Source organism: Vanessa atalanta, chromosome Z (assembly GCF_905147765.1).
Source record: "Vanessa atalanta chromosome Z, ilVanAtal1.2, whole genome shotgun sequence".
In the NCBI taxonomy this organism is placed as follows: domain Eukaryota; kingdom Metazoa; phylum Arthropoda; class Insecta; order Lepidoptera; family Nymphalidae; genus Vanessa; species Vanessa atalanta.
Window position 1 is genome coordinate 8894629 of NC_061902.1, and position 20646 is coordinate 8915274.

At 32.2% G+C, this 20646-nt stretch overlaps 3 protein-coding genes across 4 annotated transcripts; 1 reads left to right on the forward strand and 2 right to left on the reverse strand.

Moving 5' to 3' along the window:
• Positions 1-2156: 2156 nt before the first annotated feature.
• LOC125076313 (cytochrome b-c1 complex subunit 1, mitochondrial-like) lies at positions 2157-3524 on the reverse strand. The gene has a single exon (XM_047688411.1). It carries the CDS (start codon positions 3522-3524, stop codon positions 2157-2159), a length of 1368 nt encoding a protein of 455 aa, XP_047544367.1.
• A 3290-nt stretch (positions 3525-6814) lies between these two features.
• LOC125076314 (cytochrome b-c1 complex subunit 1, mitochondrial-like) lies at positions 6815-8221 on the forward strand. Its single transcript, XM_047688412.1, has one exon. The coding sequence runs from the start codon at positions 6815-6817 to the stop codon at positions 8219-8221; it is 1407 nt and encodes a 468-aa protein (XP_047544368.1).
• Positions 8222-10093: 1872 nt separating this feature from the next.
• On the reverse strand, positions 10094-20530 carry LOC125075853 (modifier of mdg4-like). Of its 2 annotated transcripts, none has more exons than XM_047687665.1 (9): positions 20330-20530; positions 20022-20213; positions 19052-19225; positions 18766-18953; positions 18555-18665; positions 18281-18351; positions 17924-18164; positions 17634-17699; positions 10094-15395 (listed from the first exon to the last, which is right to left on the reverse strand). In XM_047687665.1, exons 2-9 carry the CDS (start codon positions 20205-20207, stop codon positions 15278-15280), a joined length of 1155 nt encoding a protein of 384 aa, XP_047543621.1. In that variant the 5' UTR covers positions 20208-20213; positions 20330-20530; the 3' UTR covers positions 10094-15277. The 2 variants fall into 2 exon arrangements, with proteins under 2 accessions (XP_047543621.1, XP_047543622.1); XM_047687666.1 differs by having other exon boundaries at positions 20283-20530.
• Positions 20531-20646: the final 116 nt, after the last annotated feature.

Consider the following 20646-nt stretch of genomic DNA (forward strand, 5'->3'; position numbering starts at 1 on the left):
TCGCATGTCGCAGAATAAAATATGACCCAAATGCCAGTATGTTAATAATATAAAATACATAAATATATGGTCTTTAAAAAAGTGCCATGTTGGCTCAATAATTGGCCCAAGAATGCATGTTCAAACTTGGACAAGCAGGATTAGATTTGTATGTGTTTATTATTATTATTAATCTCTTCCTGATGGTAACAGAAAACATGAGTCGAATAAAAATCTCGAAAACAGACAGGTCCCAAGTCTGCCTAATAAAGGTAATTAGATTTATTTAGCAAGACATTCTGAACAGCAGCTGGGAGTTATAAAGCTAGCTATATATCACTCCCGAACCCCATAAAACAGCTAAAGTCGTTGTTGTTATGACCAATCTTTCTCCGCTCGTATCAAAAAACCGCGTCATCAAAATGCAAGTGTAACATTGTGTATTTTGGTATCTGTACGTAGTTAGCTAGTCTCCGTTGAAACTATCAGGGCGTCGTTTCCATTAGGAGGATAATGCATGTTTCAACAAGACAGTGTTCATCTTTAAGAACCAACTTCATATAGCTTACTCCAATCGAAGGAGTAGAGACAAACAAAACTTAGATATACATATACCATGCTAATAGTACTGCTACTCGTGTATTATGCACTACGAACTGATCGCAATTATCTAATATATCTTTATTTATATATAACACTACTTATCTTGACTAATTTATATCTACTTAAATTTTAAAACTTTACTCCTTCTGTGATGTGCACAAAGAACGGTTTTTTTTTAATTAATCTCTTAAGGCGCTAATGTAATGAAAGTTTGTATAGAAATTCGTTATTTCCGTTTTTAAAATTTATTTTTGTTATTCCCTCGGAAATCGGTACTTGGCTTATTTTATTGAATTAAAGAGGAATGTTAATTTTATTTTTGCTTTTTAATCTTTATACGGGAATTTCGGTTGATAGTTCGTGATTTTTTATACTTTAAATACGGATTTCGGTTTTTATGTGATATACGTTTTAGAAAATTCATGCCATAACAACAATATAATAATGGGATGAGTTTCAATAAAGGTTTGTCGTTTTTTAAGTTTTAATATTGAAATTGGTGTTTACAAGTTCGTACAGAAATTTGCCTTACCCAATGTATTAATTGAGAAAAGCACCTACGAGTAACCCTCTTGGTGATGAAAGCTTCCATGGAGATACATTACTTTTAAAGTTAGACATTTCTATCCACATTTTAAACAGAAGTCTAATACCTTATATTATAATTTAGCTCATGTTTAAAATAATACATATTTAAAATAGCGTTTAATATGTTTTGATTAACATTTTATCAAGTTTTTGATGTACTTTCCATTTTCAACGGGTTAACATTTTAACAGGTTAACTCCCAAAACTGGACTTTAAATAGATATTTCGATCATTCACGGATATTTTTGCGAGGTTAAATGAGTGTTGCACGATACCAAACTAATAATAGATAAAAAAAATCGGTAGGTTTTTGAATAATGTTCCCGACGGAATATCACATCCAATAAATGTAATAATCCAGCAAATGTTATAATGATTACACTCATATTAAACTCTCTAACATGTTAATATCGTGTTGTTGTAATTATACATATTGTATATCGAACGAACGTAATCTGAAATATCTAGAATTTGAATAATAATTTATTATCCCTATGGAAACCAAACATTCATCATCCTCCTTAAACCAGTGAAATCTACTTAATATAATTACAAGGATTACTCATCTAAAATTCAACATTCTGAAATTTTCAAATAAAAACATAATCGTATGTATCATAAACTTTATTGGGATCAATTTAAATTCCATTTATACCTCATGTATGGAATAAACTAACAACGATATAACAGGACGCTTATACAATTCACAAATTAGTCGATTCCAAGACCATATGCTGTTAAAGTTTAATTCAAGTCACGTCCCATGCTTTGGAAACGCAGACTCAAGATGACCTAATCGGATAATTTACAGCACTTATGTAAAGTAGTAAATACAGTTAGAATAATCCATAGAATACGACATCCGACGGATTACATGGTGTATAATTAAAATTGCTACGACATTAAAATACAATTTGAACGTATTTTTAAAGATATATTTTATTTAATAAGTAGAACACAATTATAAAATTACATTAACTATTTTTTTAAAGTCTCACCCAGTACATACCAGATCTGATCCTGTTGTAATGAGGCAATGTCTCCGTAGGACCAACTGCTGCAACTACTGGACATTTGTCGTATATATACTTGAAACAAACATCTTTAATAGTATCCTCCTTTATTTTCGATACTTCATTGTAAGGATCCGGTAACGATTTTCGTTCTGATGTATACAACACTTGTAAGCCAATGTTATAGCAAGAATTTATAACGCCATCGACTCGCTTAGCTAATTTCAGTTTAACCATATTTACTGCTTTTTCGATATCTGTATATTGTGTTGTAATACACATATGCATCCACTGATCTTGTATACTCGATACCATCTCATCTAAATATTTTGCATTGCCAATAAAATAAACTCCCCACAGTCCTACATCTCGATAAGGTATGTAAAATGACTTAAAATACTCGCACAATTTGGAAGTTGACGCAGCGCGTGCAAGGGGAGATCCATGTCTATTTGTTCCACCTTGTGTTCTATCCCACGACCCTGTCAGACAGCTTGCTACATAAAGTGGTAAATATTCTGGACTATTATAACCCGGGACTTCAACAGCTAAAGCTACATGAGCGAATGGCATCGAATCGTCACGGTAAATAACTTCTGAACCAGTGTAACGCTGAGGGCCAGCATTGAATGTTTTGCATTCATTAGGCATTATGTAACCCAAAGTCGAATTTGCTCTGTCAACAATTGAGCAATGTGATTCACCCCCTGACGAAACGAGAATAATTCGATGAGGCTGATAATTTTCCTTCATGAAATTGCAAATGAGACTTTTATCAAATTTCGCTATGTTAGTGGTTGGACCCATTACACTCTGTCCTAAAGGCGTTCCTTGGAATGCTGTTTGATGTAAATAATCGAACACTAATGATTTTGGATTATTATCACAATCAATTGCTTCTAAATATATTTTATTTTTTTGCAATTCCATGTCATCGTCGTTCCACTCAAGATTAGTAACAAATTTTGTCAAAATTTCGACACTTTCCGAAACATGTATATCCGTGCATACGGCCGAAAATCTTTGGTATTCTCTAGTGGTGACAGCATTAATTTTTATACAGTTATTGTAGCAGGACTCCTGTACGTCATTTTTTGACAGAGCTATATGTTCGATGAAATTAGAAACACCATTATTACAGCTATTTTCAAATCTAGGACCTGTTTCAATAATGAGTGATAAGCACGTTAAAGGAGAACATTGTTCTTCAGTAACTACTGTTACTCCGTTTTTCAGTTGTTCCACGCAGATTTGTGAATTTGACAGTAATTTAAAAAAAGTGGAAAATTTACGAAAGTTATCACTATTATTAATAGATGGTTTAAATAAAAATTTAAACATTATCAACGATTACTATATGTTTTCAAATTAAATATACAACAATTAAAACTTTTGTTCGTGTGTACTTACACATATTATTTTACAACGTCAATTTATGAGACACCTATGTGTCACATAAATTGACCAATCACTATTTATTCTATTATCTTTGAATGTAGGTACTATTTAATATATATACTCTTTGGATACGATATTTGACAACTTTGTAATTTATTGATCCTCTGCAACCCTTTATTTTAAAATTACAAACTTGTATGGGACATTTATTAATAAGTGGGTTGGCTACGTAATGTAAGAAAATGTTTTAATGAAATAGTAATAACTATAAATATTTACTTGACGTATTTAACTATCTATTAACCAGATAACAAAAGTAAAATTCTTTGGAATTGGTCGAATAAGCTTTTGTAATGTTTAACATGAAATACATGGTTATTTTAAACAAACCTAACATTTCAATAACTAAATTTATATGAAAGTTAATGTATATATAATTGTGAGATTTATTGACTTAACTAATGATTCGTATAAATCATTAAACAAACCACATTTGTAGATCTAATTTTCCAGGGCGAGAATCAATAAGCCAATAATATCGTTCGATTTTATTAAATTTCTATTCGCAACATAATAATATGTTAAACCAACTAGGAACGCTCCCCGGTTTTACACGTATGTTTGTCAAAAAAGAAAATGTAAAATGTATTTAAAAATGTGCTTAATATTTATTTTATATCGTCTAGTGTATGCTTAGTTTATAGAAGTATGATAAATCATAAATCTATATTAATATTTAAAATACAAAAGTAACTCTGTCTATTACGGTTTCACGGCGAGACTACTGAACCAAATTTGATGAAATGTGGTATCAGGCAAGCTTAAGCCACAAGGATAACCATAAGCTATCAAAATCCAAGGCGATACACGCGGGCAAAAACTAATATGCATTATAATAATTGTATTGTAAAACGTAGATCAAAATGTCCATGCCAGCTTAAAGATTCACATTTTTATAATATTAATTCCCAAAATCAACATTTTTTTGTCACTTCCTTATTATCCGAGCACCCGTTTCGAACCGTTAGTTTTTTTAATTTGAATCAAAACGATGATGTCATCTAAAGTATAAATTATAAGGTTATCGTGTAAATGAATACGATGATTAAGATAACTTATATATTTATCTGAATATTGATTAAAAATTAATTGAAGAATATGAATTATCAAATAAACTTTACTAAATAAACTTTACTAGTTCGGTTTGTACATTGTTTACATATCGTACCTAGATTGTTTTGATATATCTCCTGTTCGGACAGCGTAGCCGTGAAGCGTACGAAATCAGTTTTTTGGATAAAAAATTGTTATAGTTCAGCTATTTTTTACAAAATATTTACAAATTGTATATGTAAACCTTCGTTTATATACACCTCTTTCCATTTGTGAAAACTATATAAAAATCCATTGAATGATGTCGAAGAAGAAAGCTGAGATACAAACGGAAACAGAAAGCGACTTTGTTTTATAAAATACATATATTATTTTTCCAATCGTACATGTAGTAGGTACTTATGCATTCACGTTACAATTTACTTCATTGAAAAATGTTCTGAAAAATAAATAGATGGAAATATATTATATATAAATATTTTTAATAAATGACATTTTGTTTTTGGTTCTTTTTTTCTTTTTTTATTAACTTAGTGGTAGAGTATTGTACAAGCCCGCTTGGGTAAACCACCACTCGACACATATCCTACAGCCAAACAGCATTAGATGATATTTTTGTGGTCCGGTTTGAAGGGTGAATGAGCCAGTGCATCTACAAGCACAAGGTACAAAGCAACTTAAGGGATGACCACCTTCCATCAGATATATATTAGGTCCTTATATATTAAATTAGCGTTTTGTCGTACTAACCACATAAATCTAACCTCTTTGGTTAAGAATTCCAAATTCAAATTTATAAATTCGTTTAGATGGTACATTTAAGTTTTGAAAACAGTCATTCATTTGTTTTTTCCTCATTAATTTCTTTTTTATTACCGCACAATGAAAAACATGAAATATCGGTATATTTACGAGTACGAGCTGTACCGTGGCAAGAATTCTGTAGAAACGAAGGATTAATGATATGTAAGGCGCTGGTGTCGCAAAAGAAAGCACGGTACCAAACTCGTGGGCGGCCTGAGACCACAGTGGAAATTGAAGAATTAAAGGCTATTATGGAAGCGGATCCATCACAAAGCACTTCAGGGATAGCTGCAGGCTTCATGGTAAGTGATAAAAGTGTATTAATCCACTTGAAGCAAATCGGAAAATTAAAAAAACTTGAACGATGTGTTCCTCTTGAATTGAGTAAATCGAACTTGCAAACACGCGTCGTCTGCTGTGTTACTTTGCTCAACCGACACAAAAATGAAGGGATTTTAAATCGAAACTTATGATGAAAAGTGGAAACTGGACAATAATCGGAAAAACGCTCGTCGCAATGGCTGTATCCTTTAGATCCAGCTAAATCCTGCCCTAAACGAAAATTAACTCAAAAAAAGTTACCTGAGTGTTTGGTGGACTAGCGCCGGCGTCGTTCACTACAGCTTTCTAAAATCTGGCCAAACGATTACGACAGTTATCTATTGTCAGCAACTGCAAACCATGAAGGAAGAACTAGTTGCTAAACAACCGAGATTGGTCAATCGCTCTAAGCCACTGCTGCTTCACGACAATGCAAGACCACACACTCCACAACAAACAACCACTAAGTTAGATGAGCTGCAATTGGAATCTGTGTTATCCAGGTTACTCCGCGGACCTTGCTCCAACAGATTACCATTTTTTCCGGAATTTGGACAACTTCTTTCAAGGAAAAAAATTCAACTCCGATACGGCAGTCTAAACTGCCTTCAAAGAGTTTATTGATTCTCGCCCCCATGGTTTCTTTACTAAAGGGATCAATGAACTACCTATTAGATGGAAAAAGTGCATAGAAAACATCGGTGCATACTTTGATTAAATGAATATAATTTTACGAAAAAAAAAATGACTTTATATTCCTCCCGTACAAAACGCTAATTTCATATGTAAGGACCTAATATATCCATAGAGACGTGATGTCTTCTAATTATTTATAAAGTTAAGTATGTCAAAAAAATTTTGACATCCATTATTTCTTAAATACCTTAAAGGAGGCCGTAGAATTTATGCACTTTTTGCCTTAATCTGTGTCTTTGTAGGCTTACAACGTCAACATTATAATTAACAATATTGATTAGAATCGATCGAAAATAGACATGATTCGATGTTACAAAATACTTAAAAATATTCGAATTCCGTGTATTACATGTGACCGTAAGAATTACACCTATTTACGTTTTTTAAATGAGTTACCAAGAACAAAATGTTCCGTGCTATCTAATGGTCTAACTGTCGCCACGGAAGAACGACAGTGCAACAATGTGTGTATGGGAATTTATATAGACGCTGGATCAAGGTATGAAAATGAAACTCTAAATGGTATTACACATTTTTTTGAACACATTGCATTTAAAGGCAGCAAGAAAAGGCCAAAGACAGTTTTAGAAAGTGAAATATCAAAGACTGGGGCAAAATTTAAATGTTTTACAACTCGAGACACCACCGCTTACTACGTGGAATGCCTCTCATCGGAAATAAACCTCGTCGCTGATATTTTGTTTGATTGCATCTTTAACAATGCATTAACGGATTCTGAAATTGAATTTCAAAAACACATTGTATACAAAGAAATGTTAGAATACGACAGATCTTCTGTTAAAGTTTTATATGACTATTTGCACTCAACCGCCTTTCAGGGTACTCCATTAGGCCAAACTGTAATGGGTCCTAGTTACAATCTTTATAATATTAAATCGAAGCCAATTTCGGATTACATAAACAAACTGTTCATAGCAGAGAGAATTGTGCTCGTAGCAGTCGGAGGAGTCAAACATACATTGATGTTAAACTTAGGAGAACATTACTTCTCCAAAACAGAGTCTGAATCGGCGAAATGTAAAAAACCTATCACGATGGGTCCAAATAGATATACAGGGTCTCAAGTAGTATATAGAGACGATTCAATGAATATTGCACATGTTGCCATCGCTGTGGAAGGCCCTTCTTTTGAAGACGATGATAAAATTGTAATGGAACTTGCTTCGTCGGTATTAGGTGGTTGGGATAAATCACAACCGGGCGGTACTAATCACGGAATGAACATCGCTCATGTTGCTTCATCTGGCAACCTTTGCGAATCTTACAAAACATTCGCCTATTATTATCAGGATGTTGGACTTTGGGGTGTAGAATTCATTTCATCAAGAGAAGAAGTGGATAATATGCTTTTAACAGTACAGGAGGAATGGATGCGACTGTGCTATATGATAACCGATAGCGAGTTAATAAGAGCTAAAAACGAAATGAAATCTGAATTAATCAGACAACTACAAACTGCGATTGGAGCTTGCCACGATATTGGCTTTAGTATTCTTCGTACGGGTCGTCGAATTGACCTTCAGGAAAGAATTAATATTATTGATAAAATAACAGCGAATGATTTACAAAATGTTTGTAATGTCTATATTTACGATAGGTGCCCGGTTGTCGCGGGTATAGGATCCACTGAAAATTTACTTTCGTACTCGCGCATTAGAAGTTATATGTATTGGGTGCGAGTATGAAAGCAGTGATACGAACAAAACAATACCTTTTATATTATAGCCCAACCAGCATTCACTATTACTTTAACTGTTAATTCAAGACAAGAGTAATATATTCGTATAGATGTATGTGATAGTTGGTAATCGTGGATTTACTAGTCATTTGTGATGTACGATAATTGTTGTCTCCGATTAAATTAACAAAATGATTTCATACGTGTTTACCTATACACAACTATGCAATTTATACATCCTCTTTTCTAGACGTATATTTATAGTTACAATTAACGATCCTTTTTCATAAAAAACTATGTTTTTTTTAATACTTACTATATTTCTCGGTTTAGGTATATACATGACATAACTAAAAACTAAATGAATGCAGCCTGTCGCTGCGCGTCAACACAAGTCCTTTAGTATTTTAGATTGCTTGACGCTAATGGTTTCTGCTGTGACATCACCCTCTCTCAATAAACGGGCAATTTAAAGCAAAAGGTTTTTTTTTAACTTGCCCTGGCACATCTTAAGATGGAACCGTTAAATCTAACTTCCGCACACGGTTTTGCTCGAGTGAGGGTAATGTAGTATCCTGTGTTCGTACAAAGGACATAGGTATGCAGTTTCATGATAATCGCTTAAGTAGTTGACTCTTGAAAGCGTAACATAAACGAACTTACTTTATAATCTTGGTTAGGCTTGCATCTGATTGTGTCCTGGTGGACGCAAGTAACGGTTTGACTATATGCAAACTCCATAAATACAGCTACTCATAGATTTCTTTGTTTTATTTTGTATAAATTGCATTCATAGTTCGCATATATTATAAACCGAAACTCGGTTTAATGAACATTAAATACTTTTTCATAAGTTCAATAATCACTTTTGTAAAATATGTAGTAGAATAATAATAGTTCGTTTCCAAAATCGTTGCTGTTAAAACTATATTTAAAAAGTTTTGGTTATGTACATTAATCTGGTATAACAGAACTATCGATACTATGAACAACACTAAATAACCACGACAAATAATTTCGCAAAGCGACATCTGTTAGCGGTTCTAAACAAGTGTATGCTTTTGAACATTATTTTCGGAAGCTCCTAAGTGTAGCTTTCGTGTAATATGCATTAGTTCATACAAAATCCGTTAGATGGGGCTGTTATAAATTTATATTTAGTCTTTACGTCATATAATTATGATGATACGGCGGACACCAGTATGAAAAACAATGAAATATTTTGTTTTGTTTTTTTTTTATCGCATGGGTTGGCGGACGAGCATATGGGCCACCTGATGGTAAATGGTCACCACCGCCCATAGACAAAGGCGCTGTAAGAAATATTAACCATTCCTTACATCACCTATGCGCCACCAACCTTGGGAACTAAGATGTTATGTCCCTTGTGCCTGTGATTACACTGGCTCACTCACCCTTCTAACCGGAACACAACAATACAGTGTACGTTATTTGGCGGTAGAATATCTGATGAGTGGGTGGTACCTACCCAGACGGGCTTGCACAAAGCCCTACCACCAAGTATTATTTTGTGTTTTATTTCTCTAATACTTTTAATATTTATAATTAAGTGAATAAATAAATTATTAAGAAAATATGTTCGGGGAAAGGAATATAAAATGGTGCTTATGTAGTATGCGTCGCATATAGTTACTGGTTTTTAATAATCTTTATGAGAATTTAGATTGTCAGCTTGTCTGTGATCAGCTATTCATAAACACAAATAATAAGGATTAAACTCATAGCTGAATATTATTAGTTTTAATCGAATGTCTTATATTGGGATTCAAAAAGGTATACCTACAGTTGAAATTATAAATAAAATAACACATTTAGAAAATTATAATTTATTATTTCGAATAGATCTAAATTAAAAAATATTAAAAATTGATAATGAGTATAAACGAGTATAAAAGTTTCGATAAAACAAGATATACAGACACATCGAAACGTTGGAATGTATAGAGGTGAGTGTCGATCCTGTACGCAAATAAAGCATAATACACACTGATATTTTTAAGTCTTCCTCTTTTCTCGATGGGTTCAATTGTTTCATTATAAGGTCATCCACAATTCCAGTCTTAATATTCAAACATTAATTAAAATCGCCGACAGTATCTTTATTTACTTTGACATTAGTAACCACATTTACAATATATAAGTGAATACGAAAAATGACCTTCATACTATATTGATCTTAATATACTACAAATATTGGGGAGACGCATCAACGCACATTAATTGATCTTTTATTTGAATTAGCAGACTAAATAATACCAGTTTACAGATCGACAAACATCACAGAAAATTTATACAATAATCTTATAATAATAAAAAATATATATATACGATCACAACAGTAGAGAGCATCGCATTTGTTCGTAAAGAAAATTCGAGTTTATCGTATCTGAAAAATTACATGATTGCCTATGTTGATTAATTTTATAAAACAAAATATTGTAAAGTTTTGTTCATAGTACATAAAATAATGTATAAAATGCTTGTAAATACAACTTAGAAAAAGTGAAATGTGAATAAATGCAGCTTTTTTGAGGCCAGAGTCACAGAATACATACTAAAAATGAAAATAAAGTCAAGCGCACCTTCACAGGGACGCATTTTATTTTTCGCGATTCGATTTATCAGCTTTGAGCTTTATTACATTGGAGTTTTATACTCCCTGATGGTATTTCTTTGAGTATATTTAAATTTTTAAAATACCACAACCTACAAAATTTACCTTTTCATTACAATCACAATTCATTAAATGATATTGTTAAACGACGTCGGTCTTTATATTACGTATGCAGACTTCTTTATCCCGGCCTATGGCCTCGTGATACACTTCCTTAAGCCAACGCCCTCTAGTGTCAGAGCTGAATATTAATATTATGATATTCATACATTTAAGCAATCAGTAGACACCTGACCGATGCTCGCTCTAACACGTAAATTGCTGGCAGGACAATTTTAAAACCGCAACGAGTCAACTTTTTCATCGTATCCTATAAAATTTATAAAACCTCAAAAACTTCCTACATTCTTTCATCAATATACGCCAACGTTATCACATTTGACACAGAAGCAGCCTTTAACATTACGAGATTCCATCTCTTAAAGGGACGAAATTTATCACTGCACCTCGTTAAAGCCCAGATCTTTACAAATACTGGCAAATTAAAAAATTTCTTCGTCAATTAGAAAAGAAGATGCAATACTCCATTTCATAATACAATTAAAAACCATAAGGAATCTGTGAGAGATATTAATATATTATCAAGTCATTATTTTGAGATTATAAATATCACTCGGTTATTCTGAGAGAACGGGAGCCTTTGTCACTTCAAGATGAGTAAGTTTTGGGTTATCTATGGTTTTAATACAGTACAAGAACGAAAAAACAAATGCAAATTTTAAGTACTGCTGAACTATTTTATACTTATTCTGATCTAAATCTTAAATCTATATAAAAATTAAAAACTAATGGAATATTGCAACTTGTTTAAAAATTCAATTATTATTCATTAAGTCTTCAGGATAGATACATAATGATTCGCCTGAGCTCATGTGTTTTGCCTTTTCAAAATTAGATTCCAAAATGGCATTATTCGCTTTTAACACTACAAAAATGTTTCGATAAGTATTATAATTTCGTTAAAAGCTCCTTTTTAACCGTTACCCTGGTATTGATAAAACGAAAGGACTAAACACAGTTTGATGTAGTCTTAATACTATTTGAGAATGTTAGAAATACATGATAAATATAGAACTACACACTTATTACGTATTATATGGCGAGAGACGACAAATTGACGGAAATTTAAATTAACTTTATACGAATAAAACACATATCATGAAGCACATTCGCAACTCGTTAAGAATATTATTATTATTATTGTTAAAAACGTCATCGGCCTCGACGCCGGAGAGTACAATCCTTGAACGTGGAATTATTTTATATTAACACGTCGAAAATTACGAATATACCTCATTACTTATACACTAATACATAATATCTATATTGTCATGGAAATATTAATTTAAATAGATATAAATATTTTGAGCACTTATCATTATTTCGTATGTACTTTAAATGTATCAATCAAAAACAAATATGAAACGTAAAAAAAATATTACCTATCTCGTAAGAAATTGTGAACGTCATTCATCGAGTGCAATTCAGTTTTTTTTTTTATTTAATTTGAGCGATGTTATGACTAGTAAGTGTGAAGAATGTGTCACCTACAAAAAATAATTGATTCCTAAAGTTATTTCTCGTTAAATTTGATAGCAACATTCAATAGAAATTTTATAAACACGAGACACATTGTACATAATTGATATTAGAAAAACTAACTTGGATATATGTATTGTTGAGTATTCATTTAAACGATACAAAAAAAAGACCTAAAATTAACTAAACAAAAGACGCGATCGGCTCTAAAGTAACTCGCGAAGACTTCGTACGGAGGGTTTGATAGCTGCACCCTTGGTCACATAACATAAGAGCATTGGTATATAAAAAATTTGGTAAAAAATATTCCTATATACTCTAAAATAATAATACAGCTACCAAAGTATGGAATGTTCCTTATTCAATGGTCATAAACAAAAATAATCTCCTTCGATAAAAAATATAGAATTAAAGTGACTTACTCTAGGAGTACTTATATAAATATCCATACTAATATGTTATAAAATACTTACACCTCATAAGGTTGATTATACAGACTTACGACTAATGGAATGTAAAGATAGAAATCCTACGAGGGAAAAGACATGTTAGTTTTATAACCCCTTAATATTAATGGTTAGAAATACCCAAACCACGATAATATAATTTCAATTTTTTTTTTTGTTCAAAATTAAATTTATGTCGTCTAATACATTCATAAATTTTAATTTTTCATATATCAACACTAGACCTATTAACCGCTGCGATATAAACGCGGTAGAACAGACACTTACGTTTTGTTATACTACAATTATACAAATAAATCCTATTCTAAAAAGAGGTACTACACACACAGTCACAACATTTCACATTGAGCTCTCCGTAAGTGTGGTTTATAAAACAATATCATAGACAACTATGAGAGGCGGCATTTTATAAGATATGAAAATATTGAGCTTTATAATTGAAGTTTTATCGTAATTGGAACCGAGATTACATAAGGGACGGCATAACGCAAGTTTTCATCTAAAAGTAAATCTAATCAACGTAAACCAACACACAACTAATTACGACGCGTTTCAGTCAACTAACCGAATATTCGCATCGAAAATATCGATTAATCGAAGAGAGCTAATGACTACAATAAGTTCCGATTTTCGATTTTAAAAACGTTGGGACGAATCGCTAAAATTAAAGCTTCATTGAACGCTGGTAAATACACGCCTGGATATTTCTCTACATCCTATAAATTTATAGAAAAATCATATCTTTCTACTACAACGAGAGCATATTTAAATCACACGATGAATCGGAATATTATAATTATAATTGTAATATTGTCATTAAAATCTCGTCACATCTGTAAAACACCAGATAATGGTGAAAAAATTACAAAACTAAACAGTCATTTCGAACATGAGGTACATACAAAAATCCACTTAAATATACCTAGAACCCTTGTATTACAAAATAAAATAAAAAAAAAGAATTATACATCTTTGTCAGACTAAAATAATTATGGTCCATTTAGAAAAAAAAAAGTTATCTTCTCTCGAAAATATGTGACCCTAAAATAAAATCTTACAATTACTAAGTAAAGCATATATTTTATAAATGAATAATATACACAATAAGGTATTTTGTACTGTAAGGTTATTTAAAATCTTGTTCTCGTAAATCGTGACAAGTGTTACATAAACAAAAAAAAAATTATATAAAAATATTTTTGTACATTTCAATTGGAATGGCAACATTATTTATATAGCTAGTCCTGACCGAACAAGCTGCCTATTTAAACCAAACTTGTACTTGCAGCCAACAATGTATCACAACACAGATAAAAAAAGCTAAATTATTTTTTCCGTGACTAAAAACTGGTTTAATTATATGTAAAAAAAAAAAAAATTGTAACCCCAAGCAAGTACGCTATAAGCGTCTACAAAGAAATACGATTTAAAGAACTCGAATAAAAAAAAACTAATTCGTCTATTTTCAGATCACGGATGTGTCGAGATTCTAGCTAAACTATTAATTGCAGCTGACTGAGACAACTACTTCGATCGAGGCGGCAAATAAACCGTAACTTATAAACTATTACACTTTACAGGATGTGTATATATTTATGTATGTATATATTATAATATATATTCAATAAATGGTACACTTATCGAAAAAATGTTATACCATGAGCGCCTTATGACGAGCTAAAAACTAAATACGTCACGAAACACACCCTGTAAATATATCATTACAATATAACCGTTGCAAGGTTCGCTATGTGCAATTTTATGTTTCAGTCTTTGGAACTTATGTGGTGGAATGTAGAAAATATACAATATTCAGCTCAACAGTACACATTGGTACGCAGCATGAATATATAAGACTAAATATAGATAAAACTTACGCTAAATGATTAATATTATGTTATAAGATTATGCATATTGTTTTATATATATAGCTACTCATAGCTAATTATATAAATATTAATATGAAAGTCGAGTTACGATTAAATTCTTATAAAAGGTTATTTCAGATATTAACACATCGACGTAATAAAATCGACATGACATTTGATTCGTTATCATATAAAAAAAACTCAACGTGTAAAAATTTAAATCGATATGACAGACAATTCGATTAATCGAAAATTTTAAAACAACATGATATGAAGGAAATACAACGATATCGATTCATGAAAATCGATACGATATGATGCGTAATAAATTGTATTTAGCGAAAAATATAATAATCGAATGGTATTTACTTCTTGGATTTGGAATTACCAACATATCCGAAAATGAGCGAATTCCAGCCATATTGTTGAGTGAATATGTCAGCCAAGGTTAGCGGGTCTACGAAATCGTAATCGATCGTAGAGTTGGTTGCTAATCATACTGTCTCGTGGTTGGCCTCCGTCTTCGGCAGGATAGCATCGGGGGCGAATTTCACGTCCTGCTGAGCCGGCTGCAGGTTGTTTGCCTCCCCGGCCGGCGCTGACGCCGGGAAACTACAAAACAATGATAGACATGTAGCATCGTATATTAGATACATAATAAAAAACAAATCGAGAAATTCGGTATATAATCACTTATTCAATATAAACATAAAACTTTCAATGTAAATCACAGGACTAGCGTAAGCGTCTCCGCTAAATGAAATGTATACAAAAAAAAAAAATCTTACGCGCATAAAATTTTCGCATCGAGATCGTCATAAAGCATTATGCCCATTTTCAAATCAAAGCCAATTGACTACACGTTTGATCTTGCCGAAGCGGACACTTCCCGCTTCAAAACACACACACAGAACAGAGGACAAATCAGTTGCACTTAGAATAATATTACAAGAATTGTAAGTATACAGCGCGAGGGTCAGTGCCGAGATGAACTGATCGGCGCATTTCATCCGCGCGGATCAATAATTGCATCTGAAACGTGATAGCTAGGATGCAGCGCGCCAGAAGAAGGTAACATATACAATCGCAGCCGAAATTCATCCTTACAATGCATACGTTTTAAGTCCAAAGTCGCACACCCCCCTTATTTAGGGTCCAGACGAATCAACCCCCAGCAACGCGTCAGACTGGCTGGGCAGTTCGGGAATCGGCGCAATAACCCTCGCGCGGATCAATAAATGCATTATATAAATTTAGATGTTTATGTAGAGCGAAGTCTAGACTGTGGGGGCGTTTGTATACAAGACAAAAACGTGCGTCGAACGCGTACCGCTTTTATATTAAATTATATAATAAAACAACTAAGCTAAACATCGAACAGCAGAGGCAATTAAATAAAAATATATCAACAACAACGATACAACAAAATTGATTATGTTAAAATAAAAAAACGAGCGACACCTAATTAAAAAAACGAACCAGACGAAAAAAAAAAAATGAAAGAAATACGTAAACATCGCTAAAAAGCTTTAAAATATGATCAACGGATGCACGACATACCGACTGTTTGTCTTAACATTGCGTAGTTTTGTCCCTAAGAACTTAGGCACGGGAATCCTAATCGGGAGTACAATCTCGCCCGCACTCCCCAGCCTACTCTTACGAGCACTATGAGTCTTACGTCTAGAAATAATTCAAATCGTATATGAAACTTGTAAAAGATACATCATTTAAAACGAACTTTGATAACGACAATACAATAAATAAACTGGTAAATTATAATTTGTCTGTTTCAAATAGTCACTTATATAAATCAAAATTTTAGAAAAATAAAAACGATCAAAAGGAAAACATTCGCTTGATTTTTTTTTATATCATCTCTTGAATATATATTATATTGGTTGGACGCACTAATCACTACAAAACCGATTTGAATAATTAATTTGTCAAATAGTCAATTTCCTCTAAGTAAAGGAGCAGTTACCATAAACCAGTCTGATAAAGTATTTTTAATTTTTATATTGGATTACACTTATTAGTTTACAAAAACATTAAATTCACGCTTATCACGTCGACAGTCTAAACTTAAAGGGGGTGAAACTGCAAAGCGCAGCTACTTATATACTATTAGTATATAATCTTCCTCCAAAACCCACTGACTCTTCTGGTATATATATGGTTTTTATGGTATGGTTTTATGTATATTGGTTTAGTACTTTTTCAATAGGGTTATGATAAAAACTAATTTATATGTACAATTAAATCTACTTAATAAATTTTATAATAGCACTAGCAGCCTGACATGATTTTCTATGGATGAAATGATAATTAATTTTGTTAGTCTTTTTTTTTAAATAAAATATAAAATATATTGGAGGCCGCCTGTGCTACCTACCGGCTCCAATCTAAATCAACCAGGGACCAAAGCAAGGGACACAAACACACACAATTATTTTCGTTAAAATCGGTCCTGTAGTTAAGGAGTTCGGTAACAGACTGTCGCGTTACAAAAGAACGTTTATATACATATAAAGATATATATACAGATGTATGTATATAGTAGTGTCACGTATTACAGTATTCGCAATGTAGCTTAAGAAACACAATAAATTGATGATTTAGCGCAGCGCAAAGAGTTACCGTATTATATAAAGATTATTATAATATCCATTTATATTCTTCAGAAATCGCCATGGAACATTTTTTTTATTACATTTCTTGTTACTTACTTGTTTTGTTATGTCTTTCTTTTTATACAGTAAGTAAAACAAATAGATTTTCTTTCGCAATGCACATTTTATGACAACAAAACATAAATAATAACAATAATTAAATTAATTATTTACTTACTTTTCGGTTTCCCTGAACTCAGCTTTTGCTTCAGTACGCCATTTGTTCTCGACCATATTCTGAACCCTAAAAACAGTATTATATTATTATAAATATAACTACAATCTAACTAAATTCAACCTATATGCTTTAGAATATTCATTAATATACATCTTTGGTTTAAATTAAACAGTTTGTAGCCCATAAAACATATTTGTAAGAGATCGTTGCTTGATTTGATAGCCATGAAAAAAAAAAAGTAACCAAATAAATTCGTAACAGGTGTATATTTAAATGGACTATATACTTACACGTGTCGCATTTGATCTCCTTGAGCACTCAGTTGGGCCAGATAAGCTGCTTGTTTACGGTGGTGGTACATGTGAACTCGGAGACAGGAAGGATTTCTCATACGCTTCTGACATATATCGCATTGTAATGTCCCTTCCCTGGTGTCGTGTTTATCTCGTATGTGTACTTTTAGGTTGTATCGATTCGCGAAAAATCGGTGGCAAGATGGACATTTAACCCCGCCCGTTTTGCAGTTCCATCCTTTATATACAAAATCATGTTTAACTTAATATTTTTATAATTATAATCAAGTATGAAATAAATCAATAAATAAAAAACTCTTTCGCGAATCGTACAGGAATGAGTAAGTAACTTACCGGCCTCTTTTCCTGAATCTGGCAGCACCAAGTTGTGAAAAATGTCATTGTCAAAGTCGATCATGGGTTCACTGTAAAGTTCCATGAAGGGGAAAATAAAAAAAAAATAAAAAAACAAAAACAAAATTTCTTAAAAAATAACAGTATAATTTAACTGAATAAAGAATATAAAATAAAAGTACTTTTAAAAAAGAAAAGCGAAGTATGTTTTACACAACTGGCTAATGATTTAGATGTCGCTATATAGGAAAATGTTTACAATATTTCAACTCACCCATCTGAAGCATATTCTGTATTTTCAGCATGCGCGGGGATGTCATTTACTGGCCGAGGTTTCTTCTTATTAATGTTAAAGCTGTTCTTGTTTGTTGTGTTTTTTAATAGTCTGTTGATATAAATATAAATAAGTTATGATGATTTTCTTGATATCTTGTACAAAATATTCTACAAAATTAAAGTTGTAAATTCAATAACACGAATTATACCGCTTCAATGGACTTCGTGCTGCCTCTTCCTTTGGCACTACTGGTCCAACTGTCTCCAATGCGGCTTCAGCAGTTATCTCTTCTCCTGGTGGAACCCATTCTGGCAGACTGTCACTTACTGGTTCAGGTACTGATGGTTGTGTACTAGATGAATCTTCTTCTGCTACCGGTGGAGGTGACTCGCTTTTCTATTAACACAAATTTATGATGTGAAATAGATTCCATGTTGTACACTTACATACATTATTTATACTATGCTATAGCACTGCAAAGTATGACCACTAACCTCCCTACCACCAGTAAGCCCTTTGACTTGCAATAGCTCAGCGGTGTGTAAGAAGCCAGATAACTCTTGCTGTCGAACATGTACTTCACCACGATACATGAATTGCAGAAGCTGCCTTAGTTCATGATGAGCTACATCTTTGAGGATTACTATGGGGTGTTCACAGGGGTTCATCTACAAAAGTAATAAGCTAATGAATACAAAACACACACAAAGTGTACATAACTATCAATCATAATTGTTCAAAAACATTATCTTAATTAAATTATACCAAATTAACCCAGCATTTAACTCAATATTTTGAATTAATAATCTATCTAACTATTAGTAAGTTTAAACACAAGTATACACTAAAAAAAAAATGAATTCCATTTGTCATCAACTCATTGTTTGGATAATATCAAACTTTAGACAGTTAGCTGATAAATCTTTATAGAATTTTATTAATAAAACTGCTGAATACAATTAACAGGCAAACAACAAACACAAAACAGGTTTGTTTTTAATTTGTATATCACAATAATTGTACAGGGTTATCTTAACCGTGTCCAGGATCAATAACAATATTTTCATGGCGAAATATTTTGATTCATCTTATATCCATTGTTTAACAACTGTTGCACATTTACTAGCCATCTTTTCTCTGATATATTTTTTACATTGAATAGTATTTCTAAACTTATTATCAAGAAAAAATTAATGATTGCACTAATGTTTTTAATATGTTTATCATCATTCACTGAATAAATTAACTCAACTTATATAAGTTATTTACACTTTTTGTTTATAAAATTAAGCAGTATTAATAATATAAATAACATTTTCTGCTGATAAAAAATAGTTATGATCACAGAATAAGTATTGATTTATATGGAAAATGTCTGCCTTTTGTAATACACATATATGTATATCTATGCAGATATTGAGGAAAATATTTCTGCTGACAAAGGCAATTTATAATGAGTCATACCTTAAACAGCTCCTTGAAGTATGGGCTACAAACAGACAGAATGAGTTTGTGAGCATGTACGTATTGACCACCAGCCGCCAACGTCACATCTACGAGATCTTCACCTTCCAGTAATGCTTGAAATGACTGGGACAAATTTGAGTGGAAATCGTTCCAACGTAGTGAAAACTGCTCAGGCATCGCCATCGCCGCCTGAAAAACGTCACCCTCAAATCAGGACTGACGAGTTGACGACGCCCGTTCGCGAGTAACAGTACACACCACTTTCAGTCGCACTACGCGTCTGCACAATGAAACTGGGCACTTACTGAAAATCAATCACAAATATAACTGCCTACGTATGCATCTAACTAAACACAGGTACAATCAGTCTGGCAAAAATACATGTTAACTAGTATATATCAAGTGTTATACTTCTATCGTAGGCAATAAATATGTACTTCTAACTGGCATGGCAATCAATACTCGGAAAAGTTCCGTATCAAAATGTCGCGTCTCGCTTGCTCTAACACAACTCAACTCACTCACTAACACAATGAAAACTTTTAGGCTTGCGAATGCTATCGTTGAAATTTATTATTTTATTTTTTTAAATTATAATACAATATTTACATTTTTTTTTATT

Coding starts and splice junctions, on each gene's coding strand:
- LOC125076314 (XM_047688412.1), top strand. CDS start 6,815: ATGATTCGATGTTACAAAATACTTAAAAATATTCGAATTCCGTGTATT.
- LOC125076313 (XM_047688411.1), bottom strand. CDS start 3,524: ATGTTTAAATTTTTATTTAAACCATCTATTAATAATAGTGATAACTTT.
- LOC125075853 (XM_047687665.1), bottom strand. CDS start 20,207: ATGGCGATGCCTGAGCAGTTTTCACTACGTTGGAACGATTTCCACTCA. Junction 19,226..20,021: donor ACTTCAAGGAGCTGTTTAAG/GTATGACTCATT, acceptor TTACTTTTGTAG/ATGAACCCCTGTGAACACCC. Junction 15,396..17,633: donor GAGTTCAGGGAAACCGAAAA/GTAAGTAAATAA, acceptor ATTGTTTTGTAG/TTTCCCGGCGTCAGCGCCGG.